Source organism: Setaria italica, chromosome II (genome assembly GCF_000263155.2).
Source record: "Setaria italica strain Yugu1 chromosome II, Setaria_italica_v2.0, whole genome shotgun sequence".
NCBI lineage: Eukaryota > Viridiplantae > Streptophyta > Magnoliopsida > Poales > Poaceae > Setaria > Setaria italica.
In genome coordinates, this window is record NC_028451.1 from 26,728,432 (window position 1) to 26,748,829 (window position 20,398).

General features: G+C 50.1%; 2 protein-coding genes across 2 annotated transcripts; both read right to left on the reverse strand.

The window, feature by feature from the left end:
* Positions 1-463: 463 nt before the first annotated feature.
* LOC101784534 lies at positions 464-1,879 on the reverse strand. Its single transcript, XM_004959317.1, has one exon. It carries the CDS (start codon positions 1,877-1,879, stop codon positions 464-466), a length of 1,416 nt encoding a protein of 471 aa, XP_004959374.1.
* Positions 1,880-15,233: 13,354 nt separating this feature from the next.
* On the reverse strand, positions 15,234-18,997 carry LOC101784934. The gene is made up of 2 exons (XM_004959318.1): positions 18,883-18,997; positions 15,234-16,627 (listed from the first exon to the last, which is right to left on the reverse strand). Exons 1-2 carry the CDS (start codon positions 18,995-18,997, stop codon positions 15,234-15,236), a joined length of 1,509 nt encoding a protein of 502 aa, XP_004959375.1.
* Positions 18,998-20,398: the final 1,401 nt, after the last annotated feature.

Consider the following 20,398-nt stretch of genomic DNA (forward strand, 5'->3'; position numbering starts at 1 on the left):
AGCTAGTACTTCCTCCGTCCCAAATTATAGGTCATTTTGGGGTTTTTTTTTGTATTCATAGACTTTTGTTATGCATTTAGATATACCTTATGTTTAGATGCATAATACTCCCTCCATTCCAAATTAAAAGTTATTTTGGTATTTTTAGATTTATAGGCTTTCTTATGTACTTAGATATACCCTATGTCTATGTCTAGATGCATAATAATATCTATGCATTAGAAAAGCTAAAACGATCTATAATTTGAAATGAAGGGAGTAATATCTATGCATCTAGAAAAGTTAAAACCACATATCATTTGCACGTGGTACGTATTAATCGCTCAAACCACGTGAGTGTGCATATAGATGAGGAACATAATAATTATCTAAAGAAACAAAGAAAGAGGAAACTCGAAGCTTGTAGATGAATAGCAATTCCTGTGGTGGAATATGTCCAGGACATATTTTCCATCGGTAAGCATCACACCGTCGTTCCCTTGCTGTGGCGTTGCCTTCTCTTACTAACGACGGCGTCGTCGTCACCGCGACGTACACAAGCTCGCAGGAGGGGAGGCCATGGTAGCGCGCACGGGTACGACGGCCCGATGTTCCGGTTCCTCACGTGCTCGTTCTCCACCTCCATGGTCTCCAGCTCCACAGAGAAGAGCCAGATCTTCTCCGCCGGCGTCAACACCACGAACGTGTTACCTGCAGTGACGATCCTCGCCGGCAACCAGAAGAACCGGTAGTCCCAACCGGACAGCCCTGCCGTCGCGTCCCTCAGCGCGACGCTCTTCTCCACCACCCACTCACCGGAGTCCAGGAGCTGGCCGAAGACCTCGAGGTCCTCGCCGTGCACGCGCACGACACGCACCCTGTCTTCGCCGTCCACGCTGCTACCGATGACGCGGAAGCTCGTCCTCCGGTACGGCCCCCGCATCTGCACCGGGAATGTGAGCAGCGAGAACTTCACCGTGCTCTCCTCGAGCACGAGCACGGTGCCGTCCTCGATCCCCCAGTAGACCCTCCCGGCGGTTCGCCCAGCCAAGTGGATCATCTCCATGAGCGGGACCTCGACATCTTCGTCGTCCATGGTGTGCCAACATATGTGCCAGCCGCCGTCACTTCCCGGAGCAAACACGCACGCGCGTGGCATGCCGAATTGGTAGCGCGACCGGTCGGGCTCGTAGAGCACGGAGAGCACCCTGAAGCTCGACATGGTGTCGCCGCCTCCGGCTCCGCCGCCGTCAAGGAGGAAGGCGCCGAGGAGCGGGAGATGGCTGAGGTCGGCCGGGCGCGCGATCCCCTGATATCGCCGTGACACAGGCTCGCACACGATGAAGTCAGATGACCAGTGCCTGGGGTGTACTAACTCCCGCCACGGCCCGTTGGTCAGGAGGAGGAGGCTGCCGCGGCTGTCGACGATCTCCCTGCACTGGTTGTGCCGTATCCGTGTACGGCGGGGACGACGGCCGTAGTACATGCGGCGAGGGCGGTCGGTCACCGGCGGAACGTAGAGGAAGTCGAGGGAGAAGAGACCGCCGTCGACGACATCCGGCGACGACGAGGGCACGAAGGCTGCTGACGGCTTCCTCGGCGGCCAGCGTAGTACTCCCGTCACGTCCGGGGGCTGCGTGTCCGTGACGTAGTAGTGGCCGGCGACGCACGGCGCGCCGTGGTGGTCGTAGAAGCGGCCGAGGAAGCCCTCGCCGGCGATGGCGCGGCGCCAGCGCACGCACGTGGCCGCGGCACGGATGAGGTCGAGCGGCGAGCCGAGGCCTAGGAGGACTTGACAGACGAGCTCGTCGGGGAGGTCGTGGACGGTTGTCTGCGCAGCGGGCAGCGCCGCCCTCCTCTGTTTGGCCGTAGATTTGTTGCGACGTTTGCCCTTTCCCATTGATGCAGAAAGGGAACAAATAACTCTTTCGCTCTTCTGGTTTGTGTTTGTGTGTGATGTAAAATCTAGTTGATTGATAGACAAAGTGACGAAACACTTACAAGAACTGCTAAAACTTTGACTGGTCCTGCAAGGATGAACGGTGTGCCCCTATTTATAGACCTGCTCCCTCTTGTTCTTCTTCTTCTTTGTCTCGAGTACACGCTGTCTGATCAATACATATGTTTAAACTATCAAAATTGACTATATGATTGCTGCAGTACTACACCTGCCTTTCTCCTTTGTACCCACAGCCAAACTCACATAGTCATGTCATATTACTAAATTTCTCTACATATGGCTCAATCTATATGATGTAAAGTTATTAAGGGAAGTGATCAGGATCATGTTTCTAGATTTGGGAAACTCAATAAGAACAAATAAGAGAGTATGAATGGATTAGTTTGTTATCAGTAGTTAAAAAGCTAAACACCGGTCGGATGATGGGTACTTTCAATTTCTGCATCAATACGATATTCAGAATATTGCTAAATAAACCGTTAAAACACAAGGTACACTGTAGCATAGTAGATTTTCAAAATATATGGAAAAACAAATTGACAACCAATGCTCAGTTGGTTAGATTTACTTGTGCTGGAACTTGTCACTTAGATTAAGTCATAAACTAAGTACAAATGCTTGTATTTTTCTAAATTTATTTGAGCAAAACAAATAACGTTATTGTTTTAGTGTGGTAGACTATGTGCTTGGCGATAGATAAATGCATCTGGTTACTTTGCAAATCCAAGAATCTTTAGGTCCAGTATCTCATATGTGGCGGGTGCGTATGTTTTGTGTTTTAAAAAACATGAATAGCATGTTACTTACAAAAATTTCAGCAAATAAGAAGAATATATCTCAATGTTGTAACCCATAGAAAACAATTATCTATTATATTATCTCATAATATGAAATCAAGTTGACCTAATAGGGGCAGCACGTTGGTTACAAACTGAAACATCAATTAAAATTTGATTTAACAAATTCATAGGCTCCTTCCGTCCAGCTAAGAGAGCTCCTTTAGATTTGTGTTAAGTTAAACTGTTTTAAGTTTAACCAAGTTTATAATGAAGAGTTACAATATTTATAACAATAAATAGGTATGCTATGAAAATATATTTCATAACGGATCTAATGAAACTTGCTAGACATCAAAAAGTATTGATATATTTTTATATAAATTTGATCAAACATAAGATAATTTAACTTAGGAGAGAACTAAAGGGACCCTCTTGGCACGGTGGATGTAAATAAGAAGTAGAACCCGTCAAAAAAGGAAAAAGTAGAAGGTTGAGAGTATAAATATCCATCTTTTCACGCTAACGAATGATAACTAACCTCTCGCTCACTCCAATAATTGTGAAGATCCGAATCATGATATCATATCTCGATTTCTGCTTGGTCAAAGTTACCAGATCACTACTTCTTTTATAATACTGGATCATCGGAACCTTTACACGTTTAATTTAAGTACTAATTTGCTAATCATAATTTATGAACACAGTGACTTGGAGGGCCCGTTACGCTTACGATTTTTAATTGGATCAAACAGAGGAAACGGCCGGTGTGCTGGTACGAAAACAACGAAGAGTCAACTTCGAATCACCGGGCGGGTAGCCGCAAATTGCGTTGGGGCTGGACACTTGATCGCCACCGTGTCGGATAGTCAGCATCCATGTTTTAAAAAAATTAAGAAAATAAATCCGATCTCGGAAATCAGTGTTTTGACAGCCTAGAACTGAGGAACAGATATTGCGGTAGCTAGAGTTTCATGAAAAGTTTTATAGGTTTTAAATTTCATGTTTGTCAACAATTTTGCTGACTGGCAAGATTTTTATGATAAGAGAGAAGGGGGAATTTCATCACCATGACAATCAACATGCACACCTACTTAGTTTCCAATCCTGGTAACAGTACAATAAAATTGTGCACTGAGACTCGTCTTACAACTCAAACGATACGATACAAAAAGATTGAACAAAAGAAAAATAGTCTAAAAAACACACAACCTAGCTCTTAGTTAGATGGCCTTAGTAGCACTCGTCAGGTCCTGGATTCGACTCCCCGTGGGAGCGAATATCAGGTTGGGATTCAAAAATTCTCCTCATGGTCGTCAATCCACTGGTAGTCTCACAAGGGTTACGAGCTCCTATATAAAGGTGGAGCAGAGGTTCATGAGTTTTCTCGATCTGTGTGAGAAGATCTTATCTTAGAAAAAGTTAGAGCTGTCTTACTGCAGGTATAGTTTTTTTTATTATCCTCAAGAGATTCCACCTAACTTTGCTAAAGACTTCCATGACCGTGACATCCAAAGCTTTGACACCCTTTCTTGAAACTATCAATTTCTTCCTCTTCATAGAGCAGTGAACCCCCAGAAGATGATTCGCAAGTACGAGCTACTCAGACACAAAGCCCAACAAAAGCCACCTGCGCCAATAAAAAATTGATTTCTCACTTTAAAAGGAAAACTTCTAAGCCGAGCATCAAATAAATTAGCCATGCTGGTCGGCAGTTGAAAACCAAAAGAGATGCTGACAGCATTCGACACCAACCATATGACAATCAAAAATCAAATGCTGAATGTTCTCATGCGAGCTGAAAAAACAACATTTGGTACACCCTTTCACTTTCTTTTAACAAGGTTAGCATTTAATGTCCCCTTGTTTTAAGTACCAAAGAAAAAATTTTATATTTAGAGTGACTTTACTTTCCAGGCTAAACAATTAGAAGGGACCCCTACTCCTCGCATAAATCATTGTACATGGACTGTACTGCAAAAGACTTTTTGTTTAGATTCCAAACAAAAGAGTCCTTTCGATCATCTAGCTGATCCCAGCACGGCGCAGAGGTTGATGCAATGGTGACAGAGGTTGTCTATATGAACATACTTGGATATCTTGATTTTCACGGTCAGGACCGTGAAAGATATATTTTATATCACAGTTTGTAATACGAATTATGCAAGAAAATTTATCTGCACAGATCTATTTTGCAAGAGTAATATTGGTGGTTTGTAAGTTCTCTACAGCTAAAAAAACCAAAACAGCGATCAAACCTTGTACGCCATGGGTCATCCGCTCGATCGTCCCACGCTGCAGGTAATTAGCGCCGTCTGTGCGCGTGAGACGTGGTGACGGAATCCCGAACACCCTACGATGGATGAAGAGGACCCCATCGCGCCCACGTCCGTCCCTCAGAAGGAGATGACGCTCCTAAGCCCTTGGACCATTCCTACCCTTCTCCGCAGTCCTTTCCCCAAGTGCCGCCTACTCTCGCCTCGATCCCCTCCACTGCCACCGCCCAACCACCACTCCATCCACACAAAGCCGCCTCTCCTCAATTGCCGCCCCGACGCCTCTCCTCAATCGCCACCACAACGCTGTCCTAAACCGCCGCCCCGACGCCGTCCTCAACCGCCCATCGACACCAAGCTGCATCCTCCATTGTCGATGTCCTCCATCGTCCTGACGACGCCATCCTCAGCCATCACCATCACCTTGCCGACGCCATCCTCCGTCCCCGAGCCAGCGCTGTCCTCAGCCTCCGGGTCCTTCGTTCTCCAGCCTAGGGTTCTAAGGTGCGGTCGTTTTCCTCGGTCCCGTCTTTGCTGATCATGCGGGGGACACCTTTGACCATCCTCCATGTTAATGCTATGTAGGAGATTGTTTCCTGCTGCCTGTCGTGTGTTGTTGTGAACCATTATTTGTCTACTCCTTGGGCACGTCTGTGGAACGTCAGTGTCGTCGATGTTGAGAGGCAAGCCCTCCTCGCCGACGGTGTGCCCAGCAACTCCGACGAGCTGACCATCAACAGGCTCATCGCGGGCAGTGGCGACGCAGAGTCGAAGCACACCAGCGTCAAGATCACATCCTTCCAGTGCAGTCTACATCACAGAGGTATAGTAATTACCCAATATCTTCTCCCCATCTATGTTTTCCTCGATGGAGCCCTGAAATTGATGGATCCCTCAGAAAAGTAGAATGCCTCAGGAACCTGTTGGCACCTCATTGGGAAACCCATATAGGCACAGGTTTTCCTTTTCTGCAGAAGAAAAAAATATGGTCATGCCTTTAATGAACAAACATATCTATTGTAATTATCAATAATGGTCACTACATTTCATTCACAAGAAAAGGGGGATGAAAATGCTCAGCTCAGTTATATGAATATGATCACTTCACATAAACATCAAATCAAGATCATCATCTGTAACGAAATGGGCTATATGAAAACAGTAACATGGATGAGGCTATGGTCAGTTGATCACTCCATGGTGGCTGCAGCAGAACTGTCAACTGAATTTCTTCATAGCTCTACACTTTGGAATAGTAATGCATGGAGAACAATACTCATGTTCAGAGTTCAGGTAAACCTACTAATTTAAACAAAAATTACTACACTACCAAAGTACGAAAGGAGTTACAGCACACCTTTTTATCCTCCACAAAATCACTAGCTTCTCATTTCAAGCTTTCAATTGAGGTTGCCGTTATATCCCAGATTCTCTTGGTGTATCGGCACTCGGCTACGATGTGGTGGCTAGTCAACATGGTCTGTCTGCAGAGGGTGCAAGTGGTGTTGTGTGGCCATCCGCGTTTAGCCAGTCTGTCCCTGCTCCACACGCGGTTTTGTGTAATAAGCCATGCAAAGAATTTACATTTTGGTGGCGCCCACATTTTCCAAATGGAGTGGATGTTCAGTGTTTCGGTGCAGTCCAGGAACTGTGCTTTATATGCCGATGCGGTTTGTGTACATTCCTGATTTGGTTAGCTTCCAACTGATGTTGTCCTCATTTCATGGCTATAGTTCCATTTGTCTGACCATGTTCCATAGCAGGGCGAATGAAGCTAAATGTGAGCTATTGATATTACCATTGATGTTGAGGTCTAATCCAGTTGTTGTTATTGATGGCGTCATGAACCGTCCTGTTCTTTTTCCTTGAAATGGCAAAGATTAGCGGCGCGATGCCTTTTGGTCGCTGAGTCTGCAACCAGCTAGAGTTCCAGAAGCTGGTCTTTTTGCCATCGCCGAGGGTGATGACCGTGCAAGCAGCAAATAGTTGTCTATCCGTCTTGTCGCACAGAGTTTTCGTATTAGACCAGGGTTTGTCTGGTGATGTCCATTCGTGTCATAGCCACCTCAGGCAAAGAGCTCTGGCAAACTTCTCTAGGTTTGGGATGCCGAGTCCCCCATGCTATTTCGGGAGGTAGGTTCTTGTCCAATTGACCTTGCATTTTTTGCCTGTTAGTTGTTGGTCGCCCGCCCAGAGGAATCTTTTGCGGATTTTGTCTAAATCTTCGAGCACCTCATTATTTGCTTTGAGAGCCGTTAGGAAGTATACCGGCTATGAGGAGAGGACTGATTTCATGTGGTTGACTCTTCCTACATGTGTTAGATTTCGTCCGCTCCAAGCTGATAGTTTGCCTGCCGCTTTATCTATGAAAGGTAGGAATTCAATACTTCTCAGGCGCTTTGTTGACAAAGGGAGATCGAGGTAACGCATTGGGAATGTCAATCTCGTCACTGGCAGATCATTGAGTAGTAGATCAAGGTCGATGTTGCGGCAGCTTATGGGTGCAAGTTCGTGCGTAGGCCAGTGGCTTCTCCAAAGTGTTGAAGGATCATTGCAATGTTGGAGATGTCTTTGCGTGTTGGCTTTATGAAGTTGGCAGCGTCATCAGCATATAGGGATGCTCTAAATCTTGCTGCTCTTCCTCCCAATTTGGTGAGGAGCCCTCTGTTGGTTGCCTGGGCAATTATGTGCTGTAGAGGGTCAATGGCCAGGATGAATAGTAGTGGTGATAGCAGATTGCCCTGTCGAGTCCTCTACCGTGCTGGATCGGTGGTGATGGTGAGCCATTCAGTAGCACTTTTAATGTGGAAGTGGCCAGAAGGGACATGATCCATTGGCTCCATCGAGTTGGGAAGCCTCTGTGGTGCATGAGGGAGATGAGGTAGTCCCAACATACCGAGTTGAAGGCTTTGGAGATGTCTAATTTCATTAGTAGAGCCAGCATCGCATTTCGATGAAAACGGCGAGCGATGTTGCGCACGTATAAGAAGTTATCATGAATGCTTCTGCCTTTTATGAACATGCTCTGGCAGGGCGAGATGATAGCATGCATATGTAGGGCAAGACGTAGCGCTAGCACTTTAGTGATGATCTTTGCGAACGCATGGATGAGGCTGATTGGTCAGTACTCTAGGATGCTTTCCTCCCCTTCTTTTTTTGGAATTAGAATGATGTTTGCCTTGTTGAGGAGATTTAGGTCATTGCAACTGATGTTGAAGAAGGCATTGGTTGATGTCAATATATCTCCTTTTACAATGGTCCAGCATGTCATGAAGAAGATCCCTGTGAATCCGTCCGGGCTTGGTGCTCGATCATGCAGGAGCTATTTAATGGCATGCAGAATCTCGTTTTCATCAAACGGGCGGTCTAAGTCGGATAGGTCCGCTGCAATGTGATCTTGGTTTTGCCACCGCAGGTCTCGTGTGTGTTGCTCTGGGGTCAACATCATGTTAGAGAAGTGGTCATGAACGATGTCTTGCTTGTCTTGGTGGGAGAAAGCCCAGCCCATGTCTGTTCGCAGCCGTTGTATGAAGTTCTTCCTTTTACACACATTGACCTTAAGGTGGAAGTATCATGTATTCACATCGCCCTCACGAATGTTTTTGATGCACGATGATTGCCGTTTCCTTGCTCTTTCGACTACGGCCCAGCCCAGAATATGTTTTTTGAGTTTTGCTCTCAGAGCGAATTCTGCGTCTGAGAGGGATCTGAAGTCTTGCATAGTGTTGAGGTGTAAGATCACCACTTGTGCCATCTGTAGTTTTAGTTTTGCATCCAAGATGATGGAATTGCTCCACTTCCTAAGCGCCATGGCTGTTGCGTGCAATTTGTGTCCTAGGTGGTGGAATGGCTTTGTATGATTCGTGGGTTGGTTCCATGTATGGCCTCCGTGATCCTGAGAGTCTTGCTAGTAGAAGCGGGCAGTGATTAGAGTGGGAGGAGGAGAGGGTGTGTAGCGTGTGGTCGTCGAATGCGATGTCCTAGGCTTCGTTGCAGAAGAAGCGGTCGAGGTGTGAAAGCGTTGGCTGACACTTTCACTGCTCCATGTATATTTTCGATTTTGAAGGAGTATTTCTTTTAGGCCACTGAAAGCTAGAGTACTTCGGAAGCGACGCATTAGTTGTAAGTTCAATCTTCTATTATTCTTGTCCTGTGCTTTGTAAATGAGGTTAAAGTCACCAATGATTAGCCATTTTGTGTTGATGTCGGGTTTCATGTTTCGCATATGCTGTAGAAAAGCCATTTTCAGTTCTGTCCTCGATGGTCCGTATACTGTCGTTAATTTGAATTAGGAGCTGCATTGTTTGGCCGACACTATTGCCGTAGTTGAGAAGCGCCCAATCTGAATGTGTTTTAGGTCAATGAAATTAGCATCCTAGAGGATAAGGATTCCCCCCTTGGTGCCTTGCGCCAGTTTGTAAGCAAAGTTGGTTAGGCGGTAACCGCCAAGGAAAGAAGTGAGGACCGCGTCAACTTGATTTAGCTTAGTTTCTTGTAGACAAGCTATATGGCATGGCGTCGATTTGAGTGTTTCATGAATGACCATGCATCTCGCAGGGGCATTAAGGCCTCACACGTTCCAGCTAATAGTGTCGAAAGTGCCTATATGCATTTAAGTAGTCGTTGATCACAGGGAGAGCTGGAGCTGGAGCTAGGAATCATGAACCAGTCCTGGTAGGTGGCGCTAGAGCTAGCTGGGAGCGTCATGTAGGCTAGGAGGCGAGATGTGTCAACATCGATACGCATGCTGGGATATCTAGGGACGGCATATGCAGTTAACATTCGCTGTGTAGATAAGTGCATTGCCCAAGGTTGAAGCCAACAGGACATAGTCAATGTTGCATACAAGAAGCCTGAAGGTTGAAGCCAGTAGGGCATAGTCGATGTTGTGTACAGGAAGCCCGAAGGTCGAAGCTAGTAGGGTTGGTCCAGCTCCTAGCTTGAAGGTCGCAGCCAGCAGCGCGTGGAGGTCTAAACAAAAAGTAGTACGAGGAATGTCTAGGATACATGGAGAGAGTTCTTCTCCAACGATGTTGAGGTACCGAAGCTATCATTCTTGAGAGAGGGCACACTCGCTCTGGATGTCATCAATGGCCTGTCCAGCGTGCTGTAGAAGCGCATCGTTTTCCCGTTCCGCTCCTTCATCGTCCAGGTCAAACAAGGCTGTCATTGCTGCAATGATGTGGTCCGGTAGCGGCCACTGGTGCGAGTTGATGTAGTCCTGTAGTATGTCCTCAATTGGTCGGAGCTCATCATCTGGGACCCCTAGTTTGCACCACAAATTGCGTTGGGCACGCTCCAGGGCTGGCACAGCTGGCCTCTTTGCTAGCCGTGCACTTCTGCGAACCGAAGACATGTCGAAGGTCCAGTGCGGGCGCTGACGATGTTCCAGTAGGTGCTGAGGAATCACCGGAGCTGGTGCGGTGAAGAGGGTGCTTGCTTGGGGGGTGCGGCAGCTGACGTTATCGCGGGCGTTTCTGTGGCGGCAGCGCCCGCCCCGACATCCAGACCTTCCGCCGGGATACATAGGCCGTGCAGCTGTAGCTTATCAAGTGTGAGCTCGACGTCACGCATCGATGGCACCCCTTGTAGTGCCACATGTAGCCTAGTGAAGACGCGATGGAGAGGCACCAACTCCTTTGTGGGTGTGGATAAGGCTTGATTCCCCTCCGAGCGGAGCGGGCTATCAGTGAGCCCAACTCTATTCGCCAGAGAGCAGACCTTGGAGATGTACACATCTGCCCCATATGTTCCGAGTTCCTGTTGGGTCATAGAGTGCATAGGTGAGGCCTGGGTCAAAGCAAGATGGCGCACCTGGGACTCAACCATGGCCTGGATGCTGCTCTTGATCGCCATGGCTTGGGTGCTGAAAAGTGCCTGGACTTGTGCATTCACCATGCTTTTGAGTTCATCCAGGCGTGGCAAGGCAGGAGCAAAGGCGGCCAAGCTCACCTTAAATGGCGTTGGCTTCAGTGTTGCGATGGCAGGAGGGATAGCACCAGTCCTTCGCTGCTCCCCCCTGAACTCGGCCTCCCAGCGCCTTGGTGACCGCGTGTGGTTGCGGTGCACGACGTCGTGACCGCGGTTGTCACGAGCCTTGTAGTTCTGTGTGCGGCCTCATCCCGGGTGGTCGTATTTGCCGTCGTCATCATCATCCTCACCACGATGTGGCTAGAGGAAAGGCCTGTCATGGCAGGAGCCGTTGCCTTCCCGTGTGACCTCGCGGTTGCGCTGGTTGTCGTCTTCACGCTTGCCGCTCTTGTCTTGCTTGCCGCGGCCATGCTTCCAGTTGTCACGGCCTCATCTACGGTCTTCTTCCTCGTGTTGCTCTGGTTCCGTAGTGGTCGGGGGAGCCGTGCGGGGAACTTGGAGCACGCATTGGAGGGAGCATCGTCCGGCACCCCGTAGCGCCAAGCATAGACCCGGCGCACAGGATTGAAGTTGGAGGGGTTGTTGATGGTGTCGTCCAGATCGCATGCTGCCACCGTGTAGTCCTCCAACACACCCAGGTGCAAGAACACTTCATAGCGAACACCCTGTTGCCAGCGGTCCGGCTGCGATGTGGCGATGGTGATCGAAGAAGACTTGTCTGCAGGCCGGTGAGTGAAGATCAGCCACACTCACTTGGGGATTTCGCTTGGATTCGCCGTCCAAGCCTAGAGGTTGACGTGCCTGGTGTCAGTTGGTTGGATGAGGTCCGTGTTGATGTACTGGAGGGTGCATCGTGTGCCAATGATCCTCTCGATGATGTCCAACATGCACATGTGTACCGGGATGCCGTCGAGGTAGAGCCGCACCCAGAAGAAGATGCGCAGGCCGAGCGTGTGGCTCAGGCTGCACCACGGCCGCAGTCATATGTCGATGCCGCGGCCCTGGAACCACCCTCGGTTACGAGCTGCTGCACACTACTCGGTGTTGATGAAGCGGACGAGGAAAGGTTCTGGCTTGTATACGGTGACGATGACCTCACCCTATTGAAGCCGCAGTCTATCCCTTAGAAGCTTCTCGATGTCACGGGCACCAGCCCCGCGCGGAAGGTGCAAGGCCCAGGGGACCAGAGCTGTCCCCTCCTAATCCCTGGTGTCCCGCTCTAGGTCGAACGAATTGGGCACTATGATGGTCTCCTCGTCGGGGCGGGTGTTGGGGTCACCAATCGCCATTTGGTGGGCGGCCCTTGGTGGTGGTGGCGGTGGCGATGGATGCAGTGTCCGTGGGGGTGGAGACGGCGGTGGAGCTTGTGGTGATGGAGGTGGTGGGGACGACTGTGGAGCTTGTTGCCATGGAGCTGGTGGCAAAGGAGATGATGGTGGAGGATGTGGTTGAGCAAGGACCGAGGTCGAATGGCGGTGAGGTGGACAGCGGCAGAGACCAGGCGTTGTAGGTGTTGGTGGAGGATGTGGGCGGGCAGGGGCCAAAGCTAAATGGTGTTGAGGCGGTCGGTGGCAGGGACCGGGATCGGGTGGTCACGGCTCCCTGCAGAACCTTTCCCGGTGGCCAGAGCGGTGGCAACGAAAGTAGCGCTCCGGGTCTCTGCAGGAGGCCACCCGGTGGTCTCTGGCCAAGCAGTTGAAGCATCTCCCAGCAATGACACGGTGAAAGGCCTGGAGCGTTGTGGCTGTTGTGCGCCTTGAATCCTCCCTAGATGGCCGGTCATGTCCGCCATCGCATCAGGCCAGGCTGTGCGGCATGCGCGGTGTTGAATGCCGCATGCGCCTCCTGGCTGACAACCACTCCTGGGATGTTGAGGTGGGACAGCGAGGGGAAGGGGCCTGGTGAAGTGCACTGCCATGGTGTGGCCTTGATGTCTCCTCCCTACGGTAAATGTGCCGCGGCCGTGCTGCGCCAACAGAGTCAATGCTTTGTCCTTGGGGGTGTGGGAGCGTTGCGCCGCGTCGGGGGAGCTGGTGACTAGGCCTTTGGGGAGCATTGACTTCCCCTAGGCAGACTACCTCCGTGTAGCTGCATCCTCGAACCGCACTGGCAGAGAGTGGGTCCGACACCGCGGCAGGCATATCCGCCACCTGCGCCACTGGATCCGTCACCCACGCCTACGGATCTAGCAATTCCGGGACGAACTCGGGCTTGTGGAGGTGGGGCCATCCATGTCATGGTGGTGGGGGAGGTGACGGGCGGAAGAACTTGTCCCAAGAGGATTGGGGGCCGGGGGTGGCTAGGCTTGTTGGGGGGAGCTGGCGCTGGGGTAGAGGATGGTCGCGGCGGTGGATGCGCGGCGGCGAGGCGTGCTGATGGTGTGGCGGCGGCGGGGGACGGGGGTTGGGGTTGGGAGGCATGGTGATTCACTGTAATTGATGTTTCTTTCAATTAACTGTGAAGATAAAAGAAGAAAACAATTGTTCAAGGAAAGCATAAACACAAATGGGTGGGTACATTGCTTTTAGTAATCATGCTGGTGCCAGCAATGGCCAGTAACAGATTAGGAATTTAAATCTAAGTAACTACTAACTAGCAGTACATCTTTCTCCAACAAAAATACCAACAATCTCCCAACAAAAATCTAGAACCAATCAACAAAACTCCAAAAAAAATCTAGAGGGCTTGAGTTCACTAGAGTACATAGGTGATGGATCAAGCCGGAGGCTCATCCTGGGAGCTTGGCTCTCATGGCGAGAGTGGGGTGGGGGGGGCCCGAGGGGCGAGGGAGGAGAGCTACAGATGAGAGTTACATGTGTTCGCTGCCCGGTCACACGTCGAGAAGTTTCAGTTTGGCTTTGGATTTGGATGAGTATACGACAAACAAGAAGAGTGAACAGATGAGAATGACGGAACAAGGGGATAGAAAATCTGAGCATTCAAAGAACAATTTGGATTTATTATTTGTCCCACTGTTATTTGGATCCACCATAGCTTGGGTAGCTAGAAGTAGCTAATGGTTAGTGAAACCCAAACTGAGACTTTACATTAGTATGCAGCGGATAGATCAAATCTACATGTATTAATGTTCCCACATGTAAGAGCGCATAGAGATAAAATAGACGGAGTAGGCCGTAATTACACTGATCATAAACTTATTTTTATCATTACATGATTTTCTGATGCGTGGATCACTATATGGAAAAATTATGCACCCTTATAGTCTAAATAAATTAGATTAGTGTATACTTTAAATTTTTCTATGTTGTTCTATATTCCAAATGACCATTCCTACACAATTCTGATTTTCATTTCCTCTGTTTTCTCATTCCATTCCTTTTTTATTCCTATATTTCTTTCCATCTATGTATTTTATATTTCTCCATTTCAAACGAGCTCTGAGCATTTGCTTTTGCCCAGGTCCTATGTGTTAGATTTTCCAGATCAATGAGCCTTTTTATTCACTATGTTTTAATTAGTAATAAAATATTACTATACTTGATGCAACTAAAGAGGCCTGTGGCATATGATGTAACATACTTTACAATATGATTGTATTCAATTTTGAGTGACAGGTGTTGTTGAATTTTCACATTATTATTGTTTTGTTGAATGCTCCATATATGACAATATAAATGTTTTGTTGCCTGTAGTAACATGGGCAGGATCCTAGTCATGAAGGATAAATTTTATAACAAGGTTGTTGTGTGGAGCCGTGCATGAAACAAATAAGGCAGATAACTCTAGAAGCCATCTTTCGAATACTGGGCCTCGGGCACGGCCCTGGTTGACTTGCAGGTGTCCGTCTAAACGATGAAGAAAACAACAATCTCATGCAATAGGCAAGACAACAGCTGCCAGCAATAAAATTAAAGAAATAGGTTGGGGACAAGGGTGGATTGTGCAAAGATGCATCCACATTGGAGGTAACGTGGCAAGACGGCTCAGCTACGGACTCCGCTTTTGACCACAATTGCATCATTTAAACATAAATTTGTGGCACATTTGAGTATTTTGCGAGAAGTAGGATCTAGTTGCACCCGCCGCGTAAGTTATAGTACCATGTTATTTACACAACAAGAAACATCTGAAATTTTAGACTTATCTACTAGGTTGTCAGGCTTTCTAGACTAAAACAGGGATAAAATGGTACGCGGGAAATCTTCACGAACTAATATAAGCTATCGTCACTATTCAAGTTACAAGAGTAAGAACTTTTTTTCTTGGATTACAAGAATGTAATAACACATGCAACATGGTGCCCGACTCTTGTGAGCTTGTTGAATCGAAGAACACAACGATGCAGTTAGGGGGGGGTGTGCGCCCTGAAAGGCAGGTTTATGCATTGCCCATAACAAAAGCAATGCATCATCAGCCATTGCGGCGTTGACTCCTCTTACGAACAACAATGTCACCCTGACTTAAGCCAGCTTGCAGAACAGGAGGCCACGGCAGTGAACACGGGTAAGCCGGGCCGGCGTGCCGGTTCCTCTCGTGCCGGCGTTCCGCCTCCATGGTCTCCAGGTCCACAGAGAAGAGCCAGGTCTTCTCCGTTCGCGTCAACACCACGAACGTGTCGCCCGCGGCAACGATCCTCGCCGGCTGGACCGAGAAACTATCTCTCCAACCCGGCAATCCGGCCGCCGTGTCTCTCAGCCGGACACTCTTCTCGACCACCCACTGGCCAGAGCCCAGGATCTGCCCGTAGACCACAAGGTCCTGGCCGTCCAAGCGCACGATGCGCACCATGTCGCCGTCCACGCCACCGACGACACGGAAGCTGGTCCTCCGATACGGCCACCGCATTTGCTCCGGCAACGTGAGGACCGAGAACATGAGCGTGCTCTCGTCGAGGACGAGCACGGTGCCGGTCTCGATCCCCCAGTAGATTCTCCCGGCAGCACGCCCGGCGAGGTGGATCTTGTCAATGGTGGGGAGCTCGATGTCGTCGTCGTTGTCGTCGTCGTCGTCGTCGTCGTTCATTATTGGGTGCCAACAAAAGTGCCATCCGCCGTCGCTGCCTGGGCTGAACACACACGCCCGTGGCGTGCCGAATGACCCTTCTTGTTTGTAGAGGACGGAGAGCACCCTGAAGTTTGACATGGCGTCACGGCAGCCACCGCTGCCGCTGCCGTCGAGCAGGAAGCCGCCGAGGAAATGGAGACGGCTCAGGATAGACGGACGCGCGATCCCCTGGCACCGCCGTGTCAGGGGCTCACAGACGATGAAGTCCGGCGACCAATACCGCCCTTCCGATATACCGTTGGTCAGGAGGAGGAGGCTACCGCGGCTGTCGATGATCTCCCTGCTCCGGCTGTGCCGTACACGCCTGGCGCTTCGGTATGAGTAGCGCGGGCGGTTGCCGTCGACAGGAGGAACGTAGAGGAAGTCGAGCGAGAAGTGGGAAGCGTCAACGACGGCCGGCGACACGGGCACGAAGGTGGCCGTCATCTTCTCCGGTACCTGACGCCGCCACGGGTCCCTCGAGTTGGGGTGCAGCGTCTCCGTAACGTAGTAGTGGCCGGCGACGCTTGGGACGCCGTGGAGGGAGCGGAAGCGGGCGAGGAAGCCTGCGTCGGCGACGGCGCGGCGCCAGCGCCTGCACGTTGCTGCAGCGTGGACGAGGTGGAGCGATGTGCCGAGGTGAAGGAGGACGCGGACGAGGAGCTCGTCGGGGAGGCCGTGCACGCTGGTCGGCCCGGCGGGTGGTTCGTCCCTCTCCGTTTGTTCTTGGCCTTGGTCTTGTGGTTGTGGCGCCTTGTGCCCTTCCCCATTGACACACAGGAAGGGACCCAACAAACTCTAGCGCTCCTCTGTTTGTGTGTGATCAGGAAACACAGAGAAGGAATGCTGAAGTTATGTGATCCTGCAATTGGTGGTGTGTACTGTACGTATTTATAGACTTGCGCCCTTCTTCTTTTTTGTTCCGAATGATCCGACGAATATCACTCCTACATGAATAATTTGTATGGACGTCTTATTTTTTTCAAGGAGGAACGAAAAGATTAGCCACCCCTGCTAACGGGGTAGCTAGTCTGCCCCTAGAAATGCATTACCGGAGGGTGGATGGCGTGGGGGCGGGCTCCATTTCCAAGCGCGGCTCATCCCATGCCCCGCACCTTAAATGCACATTTTTAGACACGGGGTATGGGGATGAGGCGCCCTTGGAAATCGAGCAAGCCGATTTCTAGCGGCAAACAACCCAGTCTGCCGACCATGAAATAATCAAATATGGTAGGCGGGCTAAAAAATTTCACGTGGATCACACACCACACCGACCCTCTCCTTATGCTTTCTCACATCTGTCCCGTTCTCTCATCGAGTCCTTATCATCTTCATCTCCTCTCTCTCTCTCTCTCAAACTCTGTGTGCCTCTCCTTATCCTATGTCTCCACCTCTCCCCTCTTTCTTTGGAGAAGGTGGCGCACGGCTGCCCCAACCCAGGTGAGCGCGGCCAGCCTCCTCTAGCATGGGGTGAGGCGCAGGCGAAGCTCCGCCTAGAGGCGCTGTCAGCATCACGGGAACCGAGGTTCCCTTATGGGATCGTGCCATGACTTAGCTGGCTTTGTTGGGGTTGAAAACCGTCCCCGAAGTGGGGCCAACGAGTTTCCAAACGAAGATAACAAGAAAGATAAAGAATTGAGAAATTGATTTCGGAGAGTTTAAAAAATCTCCCCCTTCGTCCGAACGTATCCGTTTGCATTCACCACGGTCCCATTTTATAGGACTGTAATTTTTACACTTTACAACTCAACTCCTTGCTTTACTTGTTATGTGAAGCATATTTGAAGGTATTATAGTAATATTACATCACTTTTGTCACACCCCTTTACAACTCATCACTTTATTCGAGGATGTTGTCCCATGCCGTCGCCTCTGGATGACCACTTTGCTTCTAGCAAACTCTGCCTGTGCTTGCGCTGTTTTCTCCATTCTCGAATCCTTCTCGCCACCCCGTCCGGACGCCAACTAGATGTGAGTGCCCTGACTTCGCGACGCTCAATCTCTGCACCCGCGAAGTCACCTCTTCATGTTGGCGTCGGCTTTCCATTCCTGAGAAATCCAAAGACTTCGCCTCCAATTCATCAAGTCAATTATTCATGAAATCTCGAAACGAGGGAGGGGGCACCACACGAAGTCCTTTTCCCCAACAGGCTTTTCCTTCAATTCAAAGGAAACTCACCCAGCATGGTAAAAGCAGGAGAACATGTGAGTCCCCCACTTGCTATCTTATGTTGACAAAGGCCTTGTTTAGTTGCCCAACTTTAGGGCGCCAAAATTACTGTAGCAACACTGTAGCATTTCATTTGTATTTGTGAATTATTGTCCAAATATTGACTAATTAGGCTTAAAAGATTCATCTCGCAAAGTACAACAAAACTGTGCAATTAGTTTTTGATTTCGTCTACATTCAGTACTCCATGCATGTACCGCAAGTTTGATGTGATGGGGAATCTTCTTTTTGCATAGTGCTAAAGTTAAGATTTTGGAGTAAACGAAACATGACCCAAGACAAACACACACTCCAAGGTGACGACCACCCGTCACCAACATTAATGAAGCAACCATGCAGCACCCCGTGATGGCCAAGATAGTTTAGGATTAGGATATGGGTGGCACGATGCATGGACCAATGACAAGGCAACACAAACACACATCCACATGGAGAAATACAACTAGTAATAGTAGCTTGTTTTTTTGTCCTGTTAGGCAAAGAGTGGGCTCTCTCCAGATTATACAAGGAGAGTCCTCGATTAGGAGTGGGACGTCCAGAGGCCCCCGGCTCCCAGAAGCCAGAAGTGAGCTTATGTACCTCTTCCTCCTTGGAATCCCCTATTCGAGCAACAACGAGAACATACTGATAAACCTGACGTAAGGCTATTATCCTTTAGGAGGTCTGAACATAGGTAAAAAATCTTTATATGCTCACCACTCATGCGGTTCTAGGAGATCAGCATGTCCAGCCCTCGGTCGAATCAAGAAGGGGTTCCCTCGGACTTCTGCTCCAGCATTTGCATACCATCAGGCGCGGCAGCTCCTGCCCCAACCCCTCGGGTATGGCCGGCATTTGCCCCGGCGGCCACGAGCAGGAGGCAGGGGGCCATCCCGTGTGGAGCTTCTTCGGCGGCGGCCATTCACGCTGCTTCGGCAGTCGCGCCCAGTAGGAAATTTGTCATCATGTATTTCCTACTCAAGTAGGGGCTTATTGGCTAGCCAAAAAAAAAATCCAGGCAGGGTGCATATATAAATCGAAATATGAAAAACTTGAGTCTTTTCCATAGTTCAAACATTCAAGTCGTTAGGCTAATTCAACCAAACACCTCCCTCCCTCTAACAATGGAGTATTCAACAATATTCGAGATCCTTATGAATCTCTATCTTCGACATCCTTTCAATTAGTCGAGATCTGCATCTGATGCCGCGTTTACTGATAAATTGCTAAAAACTGGAGAATGCAGCTAGCGACTTGGAGGGCGCGGCACGCAAACGATGAGACCATCGATCTGAGTCAAACGAAACGACCAACCAGCACCTAAAAAAAAAAGAAAAATAAACTGAGAAATAAACCGTGCCGTCAGCTTCCAATCTCCAACAAACACCGGATAAGTAGACTTAAACTGCGTAGGGGCAGGAACGGGGATCGCAGGTGGATCAGTGCCAGCGTCCATGGCGGCAGGTAGACGACGGCGACGACGCGGGGACAGGCCCAAGACAAGGACAGCGTCGAGGAAAGAGGCGAGCGGGCTGGCGGCGACCGTGCACGACGTCCCCGACCACCTCCTCGAGCTCATCTTCCTCCGCCTCGACTCGTGCGCCACCGTCGTGCGCGCCGGGTCCGCCTGCAAGCGGTGGTGCCGCGTCCTCGCCGGCGCCGGCTTTCTGAGCCGCTTCGGGTCCCTCCGCGCGCCCGTCCTCGCCGGCCACTACCACACCGTCAACCCTTTCTTCGACAGCTCGCCGCCGCCTGCTGGCGGCATGCCTGGCTTCGTCCCGTCGGCGACGACGGCCGCCACCGTCAACCCCCGCGGCTTCTCCCTCGACTTCCTCCCGGACAGCAAGACGTGGGAGATCGCGGACAGCCGCGGCAGCCTCCTCCTCTGCAAGAAGACCACCCCGTTGGCATCATGGACGGGCTACTACTACCTCCCTGACCAGTTCATCGTGTGCGAGCCGGTGACGCGCCGGCACCAAGGGATCCTTTCTCCGCCGTACCTGCAGGGCGAGTGCATCGGCTTGTTCCTACTCGACGGCGGCGACGACAACATCCGCTGCTCCGGCGGCCGCCGAATCGGCATGTCCAACTTCAAGATCCTCTTCGTGCTTCACGAGTTCCATCGGTGGGTGTACGGCCGTGGCGTTCCGCTGGCCTGCGCGTTCTCCTCGGGGAGCGACGGTGGCTGGCGCGTCCTGCAAAGCGCGGCGTCCGAAAACGTCACCGTGCCGCACAACATCGAGCAAATAAGCTTCGCCGGTCGCGCCGGTGGTTCGGCCTATTGGGCGATTGGAGAAGACGGCGCCATGCTAGTTCTTGACGA

Coding starts and splice junctions, on each gene's coding strand:
- LOC101784534 (XM_004959317.1), bottom strand. CDS start 1,879: ATGGGAAAGGGCAAACGTCGCAACAAATCTACGGCCAAACAGAGGAGG.
- LOC101784934 (XM_004959318.1), bottom strand. CDS start 18,997: ATGGCCGCCGCCGAAGAAGCTCCACACGGGATGGCCCCCTGCCTCCTG. Junction 16,628..18,882: donor AGGAGCTGCCGCGCCTGATG/GTATGCAAATGC, acceptor TCAATGGGGAAG/GGCACAAGGCGCCACAACCA.